At 37.8% G+C, this 19,221-nt stretch overlaps 1 protein-coding gene across 9 annotated transcripts in view; it reads right to left on the bottom strand.

The window, feature by feature from the left end:
* Positions 1-19,221, bottom strand: part of ATP6V1H (ATPase H+ transporting V1 subunit H) — a 129,726-nt gene that overhangs the window by 39,667 nt on the left and 70,838 nt on the right. For 6 of the 9 annotated variants that reach the window (XM_005613165.4, XM_005613166.4, XM_005613167.4 and 3 more), the window contains one exon: positions 3,049-3,150. In XM_005613165.4, the coding sequence (XP_005613222.1) occupies positions 3,049-3,150 (102 nt within the window). Of the gene's footprint in view, positions 1-2,716; positions 3,151-19,221 lie in introns of all 9 variants that reach the window. The other 3 variants (XR_011421596.1, XR_011421597.1, XR_011421595.1) reach the window with 2 other exon arrangements.

Below are 19,221 nucleotides of genomic sequence, written 5' to 3'. Positions count from 1 at the left end.
GCAATGAAGAACAAGAAAAGAAGGTGATTAAGTGTAGAACTTGACCTATGTATGACTCAAGCATTCTGTTCTAGATACCTTCTTTGTCCTAATTGTGTATTGTGGCATTGATCCAGGTACAGATGGATACACAAAGAATGTACAGATTCCTCCTTGGCCGCAGAAGGAAGTCTGGGGCAATTCTATCATCCATAACAAACGCTGGCCAGTGAGTTGAAGCTGACTTGAGTATCTTCCAGGGTTAAAGTGGTGTCACTGAACACTTCTTTCTGGAAAGCTACACTGAATTAGCAAGGTAGCTCCTTTTGTAGAGATCTCCACACACATCTGAGGGCTGCACGATCTACTGGTAGTGTTTCCTTAAATACTCAAAAGCCTCTTATGACCACTCCTAAGGTGCAAATTATTGTGGTTTTGGGGAGCAAAGCAAGTTAATGCCTGGCCTTCATACAAGAAGTACAATACCAAGGGTTCTCACGGTGCCCCTGGAAAGAAAGTGTTTATAACTGTTGGGCCACTCAAGTGAGATACTCACCATTTGGGGGGCAACAAGTTGACAGTGCCTTCAGTGTGGTTTCCCAGATGGATGGTAAACATTAGGAGTCCAGTTCAGATCAAATAATTGAGTCTAGTCCTTGTTGTAGGAGGGATTGTCCTATTTGTCTATGCCACCAGCTGAGTGACATTTGTCTGCCACATGGAGTGGCTGAGGGGAAATGTAAGGGGAAAACCGTTGGATTTCTAAGTAGACCCTGATGCTGTATGGCATTTGTTCAGCTGGTTAGGTCCAGGACCTTGGGGGTCATGGATAAGGTCAGTACTGTAGGCTGGCTTAAACTGGTGCTTGGAGTCTTGTAGGTAGTAGCCTTAATTAAATGACATATGAGACAGATTGAATAGATTTGATTCCAGCCTGCGTCACCCAGGTGAATCAGAGTGACCAGTGGAGTGACATATTTATAGGTAGACTTGCCAGAAGGCAAGTTAGTACAGAATTGAGGGTTTTCTGCGTGGGGAGACTTTTCTCTCACATTTCTGTACTTTTTTCATATTGAGGCACTGAATGCCCTTTTCAAAGGGATGTGTCTGCTTAGGAGCAAAGGGCAGGCATGCTTACTGCCTATTATGAGAGATTCGAGTTCCCTAAGTTTAGGGTTCTTCTTCTGCACTCCATACAGGGCTCATTTTGGCTCTCTTCATGTTTTCCTGTGGAAATTGAGACTTGAGGAACCAGCACAAAATGCTAATATTCTTGCTACTGCTACTCCTATAAGTGACAAACTATCATTTGTCTCTGACCAAGGAGTCTCATGCCTCTACCAGCATCCCTGGAACTATGGCAGGTATACTTGCTAACTTGTAAGTAGGATAAAAGCTAAGGACTTTGTAGTTCTTGACACTGTAGTATCAAGAACCATCTAACATTAATACCATTCAAAAAAGAGCCTATTTTATTATGGAGGAATTGAAGATTTTTATATAAAACAAAGACAAAGTTTACTTTCATATAAATATAGCTAATAGCCAAGGTCCCTAACCCATCCAAGACGTATTTAACATGCAAAACAGACAGATCGATGATAGATAAATCCTTCTTAGATATATAGCTGGGCTTTATTTACAGTTCTTCTGGGAAAGGAAGCTAAAAGCAAATCTAGATAAAATACCTTAATTCTGAAATGATAAAAGTGAAAAGCTTATTTAAGAACTTACCTTCTCCCAGTACTGACTTGTTAATGACATCAGGAACCAGCTAAAGTTTCAAATGTATCTTCTGAATACTCTGTTTACACCATTATCTACTGCTTAATCAGAAGCCTTTTATGCCTTTACATAACCCAGCTCTGCTGCCACATCCTTTCCTTTCTCTCTTCCCTGCTGTCCCCCATTATGGATTATCTCTCACACAGTGCTTTACCTTCTTCAGATTACCGATCACTGCATCATCCACTGCAATCAGTCCTCAGCACAAAACACTACCTAAAAGGTTTTTTTTTGCCTGAAACTCTGGCCATGCTACTCCTTTTCTTTGTTCTTCCAGCGGTGTATATAGACCCATGGACCAGTATATTCATTCTTTATTCTGACATCCCTCACTAGTATATCTCCGAGTAACTCAAGGCCTCTGCAATCTCCTACTTCTCCTTTGAGGTATATTTTCAAATTATTTCTCGTAATGACATAGTCCCTTGAAAACTCCCCTTCTCTTTGAAACTTCTTGAAAAAAGGCAGTGTTTTCTCTCTGTGAAGTGATTTCCATATCTCCCTCCATAGGAGTATTTCTCAAACTGAATAGGTCTTCAGTGAGTTTGCAGACTAACAATTTGAAATAATCATTTTAAAAGATTAATCAATACTCAAAAAATTTAATTACAGTTTAAATTACTGATAACTCTTTCATGTCAATTATAGGAATTATTTTGTTTCTGATGTTTTACCAAGGTATCTAGAACAGAATGCTTGAGTCATACATAGGTCAAGTTCTACACTTTATCACCTTCTTTTCTTGTTCTTCACTGCTACTAAATTAAAAAATGCTACCTCACTACCATAAGTTGGCAGGAATGGTTACAAGAGTTTAAAGGCTCTTGCAGATAGTTTTGGATATTTAGATCATATATGGACCAGGAAAGACTTCTCATTAAAGTCTGCTTCAGGAATTCATTAGATACTAAGTTGACCAGCCCATTCCACGTAAAAGCAATGTCTAATTCACCTCTGTAACTAGAAATAGTAGTTGAAAAATAACCAATGCTCACAAAATGGCTATTGAATTAAATCATACAAACCAAAGAAAATCCTGAACATGAAATTTCTATTGTGATCTCTGGTGGCTACAACACAATAGTATTATACAAGTGTACTTATATTTTTATACTACCCACTTTCAATTAGGTTTATCATAATTCTCAGTATTATGGTAATCTTGATTTTGCTTACTCCATCAGCTCCTCGGCTAAACTACTCTATTTTAGATAAGTACATTAGTTAGGACTCTATGTTGAATGTTTCAGGAAACCCAAGTGAAATTAATGGCTTTTCTCTCACCGTTTGCCTCGTGGATAATGCCGCACATATTCTCCAACATCATGAGCAGCAACAGCTAAGACTTGTGGATCATCTGACACCTCCAGAAGTTTTGTCAAAATTCTGAAATAAATTTAATCCAAAGAGAGATTGATTTCTAACTCTACTACAGGGCACAACAGAGCACAGGTATAATACAGATATCTTCCTGACCACAGATGTTTATAAATATAATCATATTTTCTACAGATTTCACTATCACACATAATAGATTACACATTAGCAGTTTTAAAACCTTTATATATATATATATATATATATATATAAAAAACAGGTTACTTTCAGATTCACAACGTATACCACACACAATTCTCAAAATATCAGGGACTTCCTCTCTTTCCCTCTCAAGAAAGACAACTAGAATGTGGGTAAATGTTATTTTAATATACAACTACCGGCGGATCTTTGCTAATGACATTTTGAAAATAAATCATTTGTAAGCCTTTTGTTAGTATTAGGAAAAATTACTTTCAGCTGTGATCAAGATGGAGCCTGAGCACTGAGCACATGCATCTCTCCTCTCTCTTGCTCCAACTCTCACAAAGATTTGAACATATACTTTATAAATATAACTAAATCCATAACAGCAAGTGAATGTTTCTGAGAAGGTGGCAGCCAAAATTCACAATCCTGACTCCCCTAACCCCCTAATAGTTTTTCCAGAGCAACATACAAGCTGAGCAAAACTACTGCTGGAGTCTAGCGGGTACTTCTGAGAAGAAGAGCCAACCACCAACAGCAGAGAAGGCTCCCCTCTGCTGGGAGCCTGGAGCCATGACCACAGATTTCCGCCTCCTCAAGGACCTCCAGGGAGAGAGGGCGTCTTACATAGGGGTGCACGTATCCTTGGGAGTGAAGGGAAAGGGGAACTACAGTGCTCAGAATCCAATCAGCTGGGAAAGGACTGCCTTCCATATGAGCGCAAATGGAGATCATTCAAGGCATAGGTAATTCCTGTGTTATTTAAACTGCTCAAGGGCACAGAAATAGATGGAAAACTTCTCAACTCATTCTGCAACCAGAGCCTAACTATGATAACCAATCAGACTAAGTGGTTTTTAAAAATGAGCAAGTAGAAGACTAACATATAAAAAAATTGCTAATATGCCAGCAATAGCCACTTACTTAGACATAGATATATAAACACCTTAAAGAATTAGCTAACCAAACCCAGTAGAATACCGAGAAAATATATTTTATTCAGTTCTCAGCTCAAATGTCACCTATTGCTTAAGAGCCTCTGATCACCCTAAGATAGTACCTCCCTCAACATTTCTCTATCCCCTCCTCCTGATCTATTTTTCTTCACAGTACTAATCACCACCAGCCATTATATTATATTTACTTGACTATTTGCTTAGTCTTTCTTTCCCAAATACAGTCATGTATCACTTAACAACAAGGATATGTTCTAGAAAATTCATCACTAGGTAATTTTGTCACTGTGAGAACATCATAGAACGTACTTACAGAAACCTGGACAGCACAGCCTACTACACATCCAGGCTGTATGGTACTAATCTTATGGGACCACCATCATATATGCATTCTGTTGCTGACCAAAACGTCATTATGCAGTGCATGACTGTACAATGTAAGCTTAATGAGAATAAGAATTTTTATTTGCTGCTATATCTGCAACATCTACGACAATACTGATCATATAATAGATGCTCAATAAACACTAGTTGAAAAACATGAATAAATAAAGTGTAAAATGGTGATGCCAGTTGGGAAAAACAATTTTGACAGCTCCTAGTGGAATTTAAAATACACAGACCTTTTGACCCAGCAATTCTATTTCTAGGAATCTACCATACAGAAATATTTTCATATTTCCACAAAGATGTCAGTGTACACTATCTTAAAAAAAGACTAAGAGAAAAAGGTCAGAGGATGGAAACCATATAAGAGGTTAGGCTTTTCTCTGATTTCTTCTTCCATACTGGCAGCGCCTGCTTTTTTCCTCTGCAACAATGATAACTTTGTGTACAAAGCAGTTTCACATCCACCATTTTATCTAATCCCTAATATTAGGATTATTAGTTCATCCTGTTTTACAGAGAAGTAAACTGAGGCTCAGTGAAATAAAGTGGCTAAATACAAAAGAAAAGACTAAGTCATTTTAAGAGACCCCAATCCATAGTAAGTGAAAAACATAAGTCACAAACTAACCTTTAGTATGGTGACACGCATATGTGGTGACATGTATAAATAACTCCCAACAGTCATATGCTGCATAATGACACTTTGCTCAACAACAGACTACATTTATGATGGTGGTCCCAACGGATTAATACCAAATAAGCCTAGGTATGCAGTAGGCTACACTATCTAGGTTTGTGTAAGCACACTCTATAATGTTCGCACAATGACGAAATCACCTAACAACGCACTTCTCAGAACCTATCCCCATTGTTAAACAACACATGACCATACAAAGACGCAGGTACAGGTACGTCCATGAACAAAAGAACACTGGAGACTGTATCACCTGCTGACTCTGGTCACTGCTAGGAAGGAGTATGAGATAGAACAGCAGTGAAGAAACCTTTTCACTTTACTTCTGTATGCCTTCAAGAGTGCCTGAATGACTTGGCCCAGGCTATTTGATACAACTTAGAATACAAAGCGTTAGCAATACACGCACACACACATTAAAAGAAAAATTTACCTAATTTTACCAAGATGCTCAAGAGTTACTATGCTTTAATATTGTTAATTTAAAATTAAGTTTAAATTTAAGTTGAAAACTTAAGTTTAAAATATCTAAAACAAAAAAGTTTTAAAATCATTTGGTTATCTGTTTACATACAAACTATTCATTCACAAAATATAAATCTTATTTCTTAAAATCTTTATTAGAAAACAACTTGAATCACAACTATCTTTGCTCATATCATTTGCATTAAAGTAAATGCTTAAGAGTAGTAAAACTTGGAGTGACGTCAGCAACATGACAGAGTTACCTGTTCCCTTTGTCTCTCTCCCTTTTGAACTACAACTACATGGACATTCACTGACCAATGGAGGAAGCCCACACAGCACAAGAGGACACCTGAGAGACGCACGCAGCTATGCATCTGAGGGTGGATGGACTGGCCTCGCGGGAAGTGGCAGAGATAGGTGAGCATGCCCTGCTCTCCCCTAGTAGCCCTGTGCATGCACACAAACACTTTTCAGCCTGGTGCAAGTGCCCAGAAAGTGGGAACACACACTGGAGTGACTGTAGGAGGAGGCAATGGTAACCCTTAGCCCGTGCTTGTGTTTGCTCTCCCCCTGGGGAAGGGGAGCCCACAATGCCCCTGTGATGCCAAGGAGCAGCCCTAGCTTGGGTCCCGTTGAGGAAGCCCTGCTGGCCAAGCACAGTGGACCATAACAGAGACTGCAGCAGATCTACATGCTGGGGCAAAGACTGCCCAGGTGCGTGTGTGAGCGCTCACAGTGCTACTGAGCCCCAAAGAGGGAACATGTCCCGGGTGGCTGTGGGAAGAGGTACAGCAGCTTTGAGCTCACTCAGGTTCACTTTCCTGGTGGGCAGGGGGAGCCCACTGAGCCCCTGTGGTGCCAAGGAGCAGCCCTAGCTCAGGTACCAGAGAGGAAGCTCTACCCACCAAGCACAGCGGCTCTGTGAACCATAAACAGACGGCAGCAGATCTACATGGTGGGGCAAATGCTCCCCAGGCCAGTGCACGAGCAGCCATAGTGCTGTTGAGCCCCCAAAGAGGGAACGTGTCCTGGGTGGCTGTGGGAAGAGGCAGCATCAGCTTTTAGCCCACTGGTGATCACTTTCTGGTGGGGAGGGAGAGCTCAGAGTGCCCCTGAAGTGCAAAACAGTGGCCCTAGCCCAGCAAGGAAGTCCTGCTTGCCAAGGACAGTCCACATAAGTGTCTGAAGACACCCTAGACTGGGGCAAGCACCCATAATACTCCCACAGCTTCCAAGAGATGGGGTGGGGCCAGAAACTCTGCTCCTGCTTCCCCCTAGCAGTAACAGGTGGAATCTGCATCTTAAGAATACCACAAATGCCCCAACAACAGATTAGGTCATCAAACACCATGAGAAACTGCAGCAACAATTCATACAAGAAGGAAAATGACAAGTCTCCAGACACCAAAACTGAAGGCACAGAAATATAGACTCTAAATGACAGAGAATTCAAAATAGCCACCATAAGGAAACTCAACAACTTAGAAGAAAACATGGAAAGACAATTCAAGGAGCTCAGCAATAAAATGAATCTTTTCACTAAAGAGATTTAAACTATAAAAAAAAAAATCAAACAGAAATCCTGGATATGAAAAACACAATTAATGAGATAAAAAAAATCCAGAATCATTAAGAATCAGAACTGATCTCACAGAGGAAAGAATTAGTCTTCCAGAGGATACAAACGTAGAAATTCTACAGGTGAAGGAGGAGACAAAACTAAGATTTAAAAAAAGAAGGATTCTTCGAGAAATATCTGACTCAATTATGAAAAGCAACATAAGGATTATAGGTATTCTTCTCCAGAAGAAGAAGAAGGGGAGAAAGGAGCAGAGAGCTTGTTCAAAGAAATAATTGCTGGGAAATTCCCAAACCTGGGGATGATTTCAGATTTACAGATAAATGAAGCTAGTAGAATGCCCAACACTTCATCAATGCTAAAAAGACATTCTCCAAGGCATATAATAGTTAAAATGGCAAAAGTTAATGATAAAGAAAAGATATTAGGAGCAGAAAGGCAGAAGAAAATAACCTACAAAGGAAATCCTATCAGGCTTTCAGAGGATTTCTCAGCAGAAATCCTACAGCCTAGGAGAGAATGGAATGATATATTCAAAATACTGAAAGACAAAAACTTTCAGCCAAGAATACTCTACCCATAAAATTTTCCTTCGGATACAATGGAGCAATAAAAGCTTTCCCAGATAAACAAAACCTGAGGGAGCCCATCGCCACTAGACATCTCCTACAAGAAACAGCTGAAGATACCCTCACACTGGCAACAAAAAGGCAATGGTCTACAAAGCTCTGAGCAAGGAGACAAATAAACAGACATGATCAGAAACCTGCAGCTCTCTACCACAACAGGGAGGGAAAGACTCAATTACAACTTAAAAGAGAAAGGGAAAGAAAGAATCAAAAGTAATGATAAACTCTTGAACTTAGCCGCAAACTCACAAAATAAAAACAGAACAATTTGTAACAGGAATTACTCAGAAGGCGAGAGAAGAGGGAAGGAGCCTGCTTAGGTTAATGGACATAAGAGGATATAAGAAAACGGACTATCTCATCTCCGACATCTTTCATACAATCCTCACAGTAACTATTAAACAAAAAATCAGTGCAGAGCCAGAATTCACAAAAGAGAGAAAATGGGGAAATCCCCCTCAGAAAACCACCAAAATGAAATGGCAGTCAGAAAAACAAAGGAAAAGAAACAGTGGAAACACAGAACAACCAGAAAACAAGAGATAAAATGGCAGCAGTAAGCCCTCATATAAGAATAATCACTCTAAATGTAAATGGATTGAATTCTCCAATCAGAAGACACAGAGCAGCTGGCTGGTTTAAAAAAAAGACACAACAATATGCTCCCTGAGATGCAGGGAATGCACGTCAGCTCCAAAGACAAATATAGGCTTAGAGTGAAGGGATGGAAGACAACACTCTAAGCTAATGGCCAACAAAACAAAGCAGGTGTTGCCATACTTTTATCAGGAAAAGCAGACTTCAAGTTAAAAAAGACAATGAGAGACAGAAGGGCAGTATATTAATGATAAAAGGGACATTCCACCAAGAGGTCATAACACTTACTACTATACGTGCACCTAACACAAGGGTACCAAAGGACATAAGGCAATTATTAACAGACCTAAAGGTAGAAATTAACAGCAAGACAATAATAGTAGGGGACCTCAACACCACACGTACTTCAATGGACAGATCATCCAGACAAAAAGCCAACAAAGAAATAGCAGCTTTAAATGAAACACTTGACCAGATGGACTTAATAGACAAGCATAGAGCATTCCATCCAAAAACAGCAGAATATACATTCTCCTCAAGTGCCCATGGAACATTCTCAAAGATAGACCATATTTTGGGTAACAAGGCAAGCCTCCATAAATTTAAGAAGATTGAAATCATCCCAGCCATCTTTTCTGACCACAATGCTATGAAGTTAGAAATCAACCACAAGAACAAAACTGGGAAAGTCAGAGATATGTGGAGACTAAACAATATGCTATTCAACAACCACTGGATCACTGAAGAAATCAAAGGGGAAGTTAAAAAATATCTGGAGACAAACAAAAATGAAAATACAACATACCAACTCTTATGGGATACAGCAAAAGTGGTCATAAGAGGGAAATTCATAGCAATACAGGCCCACCTCAACAAGCAAGAAAAATCTCAAATAAGAAAAATCTCAAATCTTAAAATACACCTAACAGAGCTAGAAAAAGAACAGACAAAGCCTGAAGTCAGCAGAAGGAGGGAAATAATAAAAATCAGAGCAGAAAGAGTGAAATAGAGACTAAAAAAACACTAGAAGGGATTAATGAAACAAAGAGCTGGTTCTTTGAGAAGATAAACAAAATTGACAAACCTTAGCCAGACAGATCAAGAAAAAAAAGAGAAGGCTCAAATAAAAAAAATTAGAAATGAAAGAAGAGAAATTACAACGGATACCACAGAAATACAACGGATTATAAGAGAATACTATGAAAAACTATATGCCCACAAATTCGATAACCTAGAAGAAATGGATGAATGCCTAGACTCATACAACCTCCCAAAATTGAATCAAGACAAAATAGACAATCTGAATAGACCAATCACAAATACAGAGATTGAAACAGTATTCAAAAGCATCCCAAAAAACAAAAGTCCAGGACCAGATGGCGTCTCTGGAGAATTCTACCAAACATTCAAAGAAGATTTAATACTCATTCTCCTCGAACTATTCTGAAAAACTGAAGAAGATGGAACACTTCCTAACACATTCTATGAGGCCAACATTATCCTGACACCAAAACCAGACAAGGACACGATGAAGAACGAAAACTACAGGCCAATATCACTGATGAACTTAGATGCAAAAAATCCTCGACAAAACATGGGTAAACTTAATATAGCATTAAAAGAATCATAAACCACGATCAAGTGGGATTTACTCCAGGGACACAGGAGAGGTTCAACATCTGCAAATCAATCAATGTGATACACCACATTAACAGAATGAGGAATAAGAATCACATGATCATCTCAATAGATATAGAGAAAGCATTTGACAAGAGCCAACATCCATTTATGATAAAAAAAAAAAAAACTCTCAACAAAATGGGTAGTGAAGGAAAGTACCTCAACACAAAAAAGGCCATATATGATAAACCCACAGCCAACATCATACTTAATAGTGAAAAACTGAAAGCCATCCCTCTGAGAACAGGAACAAGACAATGGTACCCACTCTCGCCACTCCTATTCAACATACAACTGGAGGTATTGGCCAGAGCAATTAGGCAAGAAGAAGAAATAAAAGGAAAGGAAGAAGTGAAACTTTTGCTATTTGCAGATGATATGATTCTATATATAGAAAACCCTAAAGAATCCACCAGAAAACTATCAGAAATAATCAACAAATACAGCAAAGTTTCAAGGTACAAAATCAATTTTTAAAAAGCCAGTTGCATTCCTATATACTAACAATGAACCAGCAAGAAAAAGAAATCAAGAATACAATCCTATTTACAATCACAACAAAAAAGAATAAAATACCTGGGGATCAACTTAATCAAAGAAGTGAAAGACCTGTGCACTGAAAACAATACGACATTATTGAAAGAAACTGAAGAAGACATAAAGAAATGGAAAAATATTCCATGTTCACGCATCGGAAGAATAAACATAGTTAAAATGTCTACACTACCTAAAGCAATCTACAAATTCAATGCAATCCCAATCAGAATCTCAATGACATTCTTCACAGAAATAGAACAAAGAATCCAAAAATTTATATGGCACAAGAAAAGACCCTGAGCAATCCTGAGAAAAAAGAACAAAGCTGGAGGCATCACAACCTCTTATTTCAAAACATACTACAAAGCTATAGTAATTAAAACAGCATGGTTCTGGCACAAAAACAGACAAACAGATCAATGGATGAGAATTGAAAGCCCAGAAATAAAACCACACATCTATGGTCAGTTAATCTTTGACAAAGGAGCCACGAACACACAATGGAGAAAGGAAAGTCTCTTCAATAAATGGCGCTGGGAAAACTGGACAGCTACATGCAAAAGAATGAAAGTAGACCATTATCTTGCACCATACACAAAAATTAACTCTAAATGGAGTAAAGATTTGAATGTAAGGTCTGAAACCATAAAAATCCTAGAAGAAAATATAGGCAGTATATTCTTTGACATTGGTTTTAGCCACATCTTTTCGAATACCATGTCTACTTAGGTAAGGGAAACAGAAGAAAAAGTTAATAAATGAGACTACATCAGACAAAAAATCTTCTGCAAAGCAAAGGAAACTATGAACAAAACAGAAAGACAACCCACCAACTGGGAGAAAATATTTGCAAGTCATTTATCAGACAAAGGGTTGATCTCCAAAGTATATAAAGAACTCATACAACTCAACCAAAAAAACCAAACCACCCAATCAAAAAATGGGCAGAGGATATGAACTGACATTTTTCCAAGGCAGCTATGTAGATGGCCAACAGATGAAAAGATGTTCAACATCACTAATTATTAGGGAAATGCAAATCAAAGCTACAATGAGATATCACCTTACACCAGTCAGAATGGTTATAATTACCAAGAGAAAAACGACAAATGTTGGAGAGGATGTGGAGAAAAAGGAATGCTCATACACTGCTGATGGGAATGTAAACTGGTGTGGCCACTATGGAAAACAACACGCAGATTCCTCAAAAAACTAAAACTAGAACTGCCATATAACCTAGCTACCCCACTACTGGGTATCTACCCCAACAACTTGAAATCAACAATCCAAAGTAACATATGTACCCCTATGTTCATTGTAGCACTATTCACAATAGCCAAGACATGAAAACAATCCAAGTGCCCATCGACCGATGATTGGATAAAGAAGATGTGGTATATATATATACAATGGAATACTACTCAGCCATAAAAAAGACAAAATCATCCCATTTGCAACAACATGGATGGACCTGGAGGGTATTATGAGAAGCGAAATAAGCCAGACTGAGCACGACAAACACCATATGATTTCACTTATATGTGGAATATAAACAAACACATGGAAAAAGAAAATAGTTCAGTGGTTACCAGGGGAAGGTGGTGGGGGGTGGACACAAGGTGTGAAAGGGAGCACCTAAGTGGTGACAGCCAAGAAATAACATACAACTGAAACTTCACAATGATGTAAACTATTATGAACTCAATAAGAAAAAAAAAAAACATAGTAAAACTCTACTTTGTTCAAAATCTCATGAATCTAAGAAGCTTGCTTAGTTTCTGGAGTGCATTTATTTGGTAAAGTCCCTTAAGAGTGTGGTTTCATGTAAATCTACCTACTTTTTTCTATCACTTTCTCAGCCTATCAAACAGCTAACCTTTATTAAGTAACAGGAAGCACCAATGAAGAATCTTGTTGTCAACAAAAGAATCATTTCATTAGGAAGTTATTACACACCTTTAATCTTTCAGACTAACCAGGAAATCTGCATTTCCAAATAACAGATGAGAAAGGAATAAGCATTTATTATACACATGAATGTTTCAAACTCTGTGTAAATACATTCCTCACAACAACCCATAAATGAGGAAATAACACCCAGAGAAGTTACAGAAGCGGCCTAAGGACACAACAAATGTTTAAACTTAGATTTGAACGACTATCTGCTGACTGCAGCCCACACAAAGCACAATGGCATCCTGATGGCAGTTCATTCAAGCACATGAAAGTCCACTAAGAAAAAACAAGAAATACATTCAATCTCCCATACGTTCATATTTTTAAGATTTCAAACTACAGGCATCCTTTGGAGATACCGCAGGTTTGGTTCCAGGCCACTGCAATAAAGGTAATATCACAATTAAGTGAGTCACATTAACCTGGTTTCCCAGTGCACATAAAAGTTATGTTTACACTATACTGTAGTCTATTAAGTGCGCAATAGCATTATTTCTAAAAAGAAACAATGCACATACCATAATTAAAAAATACTTTATTGTTTTCATATTCTTTGTATAAATACTCAGAAGTGGAACAGCTAAATCATATAGTAGTTCTATTTCTAATTTTATGGTTAATCTCCATACTGTTTTCTATAGTGGCTGTGCCAATTTACATTCCCACCGACAGTACACGAGGATTCTCTTTTCTCTACATCCTTACCAACACCTATTATTTCTTGTTAGATACATGCACTCCTATGTTCACTGCAACACTATTTACAATAGCCAAGTGCCCACCGACAGATGATGGGTAAAGATGTGGTATATATATGTGTAAACACTCACACTCACACACACACACACACACACACAAACGGAATACTACTCAAACATAAAAAAGATGAAGTCTCGCCATTTGTGTCAATACGGATGGAACTTGAGGGTATTAATGCTAAGTAAAATGAGTCAGAATGAGAAAGACAAATACTGTATGATTTCACTCGTATGTGGAAGACAAAAAAAAAACAAAACAGAACAAACAAACACATAGATACAGTAAACAGACTAGTGGTTACCAGAGGGGAAGAGGAAAAGGGGGAATGTGGAAGGGGTAAAGGGGACATTTGTATGGTGACAAATAGAAACTAGATTTTTGGTGGTGAACAGGAAGTAGTCTATACAGAAGTTGAAAAATGATGAACACCTGAAATTTAAAAAAAAAACTTTATTGCTAAAAAATGATAACCATCATCTGAGCCTTCAATGAGTCATATCTTTGCTGGTGGAGGATCTTGTCTTGACAATGATGGCTGCTGACTGATCAGGGTGGTGGTTTCCAAAGGCTGGGGTGGCTGTGGCAATTTCATAAAATAAGACAACAATGAAGTTTGCCACATCAATTGACTCTTCCTTTCACTTGAACACTTAAAAGGCCACTGTAGGATAAGTAATTGGCATAACTGCAATTTTGTTGTGTCCCAGGGAATAGAGAGGCCAGAGGAGAGAGAAGAGAAATAGCAGCACAGTGGATTGGTAGAGCAGTCAGAACACACACAACATTTATCAATTAAGTTTGCCGTCTTATATGGACACGGATCATGGTGACTTAAAACAGCAAGAACAGTAACATCAAAGATCATGATCACAGATCACCATAAGAAATATAATAATAATAATAATAATAATAAAGGATTTTGAAATATTATAAGAATTACCAAAACATGACCGAGAGATATGAAGTGAACAAATGCTGTTGGAAAAATGGCGCTAATAGACTTGCTTAACGTGGGGCTGCTACAAAACTTCAACTGGCAGAAAAAAGACATGCAGATCAATGGAACAGAATTGAAAGCCCAGAAATAAAACCACACATCTATGGTCAGGTAATCTTCGACAAAGGAGCCACAGACATACAATGGAGAAAGGCAAGTCTCTTCAAAAAGTGGTGTTGGGAAAACTGGACAGCTACATGCAAAAGAATGAAAGTAGACCACTGCCTTTTGCCATACACAAAAATTAACTCAAGATGGATTAAAGACTTGAATGTAAGACCTGAAACTATAAATGCCTAGAAGAAAATATAGACAGTACACTCTTTGACCTCAGTCTTAGCAGCATCTTTTCAAATACCATGTCTGAGTAGGTAAGGGAAACAAAAGAAAAATTTAACAAATGGGGCTATATCAGACTAAAAAGCTTCTGCAAGGCAAAGGAAATCATGAACAAAGTCAAAAGACAACCCACCAACTGGGAGAAAATATTTGCAAATCATATATCCGAAAAGGGGTTAATATCCAAAATATATAAAGATCTCATACAACTCAACAATAAAAAAAACCACCAAATCAAAAATGGGCCGAGAATATGAACAGACATTTTTCTAAAGAAGATATACAGATGGCCAACAGACACATGAAAAGATGTTCAACATCACTAATTATCAGAGAAATTCAAATCAAAACTACAATGAGATATCACCTTACCCAGTCAGAATGGCTATAATTACCAAGACAAAAATTAATAAATGTTGGAAAGGATAGGGAGAAAAGGGAAGCCTCATACACTGATGATGGGAATGCAAACTGGTGCAGCCACTACAGAAAACAATAGGGACAGTCTCAAAAAATTGAAAAATAGAAATACCATACAATCCAGCTGTCCCACTACTGGGTATTTATCCAAAGAACTTGAAATCAACAATCCAAAGAGATTTATGCACCCTTATGTTCACTGAAGCATTACTCACAATAGCCAAGATGTGGAAGCAACCCAAGTGCCCATCCACTGATGAATGGATAAAGAAGATGTGGTAGATATCTACAATGGAATACTACTCAGCCATAAAAAAGACAAAATCATCCCATTTGCAACAATACGGATGGACCTTGAGGGTATTATGTTAAGCAAAATAAGCCAGACAGAGAAAGACAAACACCACAAGGTTTCATTCGTATGTGGAAGATAACCAAACACATGGACAAAGAGAACAGATTAGTGGTTACCAGAGGGGAAGGCGGTTATGGGGTGAGCAAAAGGGGTAAAGGGGCACATATATATGGTGATGGATAAAAATTAGACTATTGACAGTAAGCATGATGTAGCCTATACAGAAACTGATAAATAATAATGCATACCTGAAATTTCACAATGTTATAAACCATTATGACTTCAAGAAAATAAATTACTTTGATGTCATTTTTATTATTTTGAAATTTTATTAAGAAATTATTTTATGAAATAATAAGAACATGACATTAATGAAGATTTCTTAAAAGTGTAACAGAATATTTGTTCTGAATACCTTAAAACAAAGGTCAGCAAATTACAGCTGAAGTCCAAACCTGGCAGCCACCACTTTTATAAATAAACTTTTATTGGAATACAGCCACACTCATTAGTTTACTTATTGTCCATGGCTGCTTTGGCACTACAAGGACACAGGTGAGTAGACGTGACAGTCTGAATGGCTCACAAAGCCAAAAATGTTTTCATTCTGGGACTTTACAGAAAAGTTTGCCAATGCCTGCCTTTAACCATATTCAGTGACCCAAGCCTTTCTCCACTTGGCTGCGACCCTTGATACTCAAAATTATGTCTGCAGACCAGCAATATCAATATCACTTGGAAACTTATGGAAATGCTGAATCACAGACCTTCTACCCTAGAATCTGTAAATCTGCTAAGCAAGCTTTCTGTTTCTATATTCAAATCATCAATAAAAATGTTCAAAAGAATAGGTTCAAAAAAAGAGATTCTTGTGGTAAGCAAAGGGAGAGCTCCCTCCAAGTCACCTCCAAATACAGTTGTCAAGGCAACAAGGGCTTCCTCAATCATAATCTGAATCTCCATCACCACATTAACCACAAGCCCAGACTCTGTCAGAGTCCCTGGGATCGAGACAGAAACACGTCACAGATTTGGAGTTAGACCAAATGTGAATTCTGACCCTGACATTTGCTAGAAACGTAATCTTGGAAAGTGTCTATTCAAATCCAAAACAGAATTTCCATTATTATTCTAAATAATCACTCTACAAATCTGCTATTATATATTTCACGATGTTTTTCCTCAGTTTTATAAACTTGCTTGCTCCCTGAGCTTTTGCTTTTCTCTTGAATTACAATCTGCATGGCTTCTTGTATTTCAGAATATCTCCTTATTCAAAATACATACTTATTGCAAAGTTGAAACATACAAAATTATGGAGTATTTTCTAAATACTATTAAAAGTGATAGAGGAAAAAATGAACTTATATCACACACTTGCTAAGTTTAGAATTACCTGGAAAATAGGTTAGAGTCTGACGTAAGTGCAGTTCTCCACAAATAAAAAGGCAGCAAGTACACACTGTTTTTTTTTAATAGGACAAATAAAGATCATCTGTACCTATTTTATCAGCTAGTTTGAAGGGTAGCATTAGTATGTCCCTCCTGTCAATTGTCCCCATGCAGATAATTTATAAGAATAAAAACCAAAGACAAACAATGACTTCAAATTTCTCATTACAGAAGCACAAAATAAAACTGAAGCGCTACATGTCATTGTTTCTGGTTAATCAGAAAAATCATGAAGGGTCACACAATGGAAAAACGGAGTCCTATGAAGGAAACCACAAAAATTAAAACCTAATGCCAGAAAACAGAACATGTACTTCAAAAAGCTCTTGAAGTGTATCATCATAAAAATACACGTAATGCTTCAGTAATAATTTGTAAAATGCTCCATTATATTCAACTTTTCCAAAGACTAGATTTAAAAAACATTATTTGAGCTCTTTTTTTGATGTTGAAAACTCAAAGTGGCAAAACAATGCTGAAAAGATAATCCACTCTTTCTCCCTCATCTATTCTCCATCAGGCCTGCCAATACCTATCCACCACTCACTTTGGTTTACCACACTTTAAGTGAAACAAATGTATCATTTTTTATAATACATAGAAAATAAAGTCTAAACAACAGAAATAAACCTGCCTAAAAATGCTTATTGGACACACGTATATATCTCCTCTGTTCCTTTTAGATACTTCATTAACATGACAGTAAAAATCCTCCCACTGTAAAAAATGACAGTAAAAGGATTTTCTTCTTTTTAAATCACAAACCCTGAAGAAAGGACAATATGGAAAATTTATCAACAGTAAAAGATACTGAAGTGGAAAGTCACAGGAACAAATGTTAACTAACTTGAGAAAACAAATACCAAGCTGGCAGTGAGGGAAGTTGAGTGGCAACCTGATTTGCAACACAGAACTGTTTCTATCAGTATTTCTGTAAAGCTGACTCACACTGCTGTCCAATAATGCTGACCACTAGCCAGATGAGCTACTTAAAGTTAAATTGACTGAAATTAAATTACAGGCACACTTTGCTTTATTGTGCCTCTCTTTATTGCAATTCTCAGATATTGCATTTTTTATAAATTATATTTGTGGCAATCCTGCATGGAGCAAGTCTATCAGTGCCATTTTTCCAACAGCATTTGCTCACTTCATCTCTCTGTGTCACATTTTGTTGTTTTCTTTTCAGGTGTACATCGTAACATATTTCGAATTCTGTGTAGATTACATCATGTTCTGTGTCACATTTTGATAATTCTCGCAATATTTCAAACTTTTTCATTATTATACTTGTTATAGTGATCTGTGATCTTTGATGTTACTATTGTAGTTGTTTGGGGGAGCCACAAAGCACGCCCATATAACACTGTGAACTTAATCAATGAATGCTGCGTATGTTCTAACCGCTCCACCAACCAGTCATTCCCCCATCTCTCTCCCAATCTTCAGGTCTCCTATTCCCTGAGACACTGCAATATTAAATATAGGCCAATACTAACCCTACAATGGCCTTTAAAGTGTTCGAGTGAAAGGAAGAGTCACACATCTATCACTTTAAATCAAAATCAAAAGCTAGAAATGATTAAGCTTATCAAGGAAGGCATGCTGAAAGCCAAAATAGGCTCAAAGCTAAGCCTTTTAGGCCAAACAGTTAGCCATGTTGGAAATGCAAAGGAAAAATTCCTGAAGGAAATTAAAAGTGCTACTCCGGTGAACACATGAATGATATGAACGTGAAACAGACTTATGGCTGATACAGAGAAAGCTTTAGTGGTCTAGATAGAAGACCAAACGAGCCATAACATTCCTTTAAGTCAAAGCCTAATTCAGAACAAGGCCCCTAACTCTCTTCAATTCTATGAAGGGTGAGAGAGGTGAGGCAGCTGCAGAAGAAAAGTTTGAAGCTAGCAGAGGTTGGTTCATGGGTCTGTTTTTTCTTTCTTTTTTTTTTGAGGAAGATTAGCCCTGAGCTAACTACTGCCAGTCCTCCTCTTTTTGCTGAGGAAGCGTGGCCCTGAGCTAACATCAGTGCCCATCTTCCTCTACTTTATATGTGGGACGCCTACCACAGCATGGCTTGACAAGCGGTGCCATGTCCACACCCGGGATCCGAACTGGCGAACCC

This window comes from Equus caballus, chromosome 9, assembly GCF_041296265.1.
Source record: "Equus caballus isolate H_3958 breed thoroughbred chromosome 9, TB-T2T, whole genome shotgun sequence".
NCBI classification, from domain to species: domain Eukaryota; kingdom Metazoa; phylum Chordata; class Mammalia; order Perissodactyla; family Equidae; genus Equus; species Equus caballus.
The sequence above is the reverse complement of the archived record's forward strand: the minus strand, read 5'-3'. Positions and strand labels throughout refer to the sequence as shown.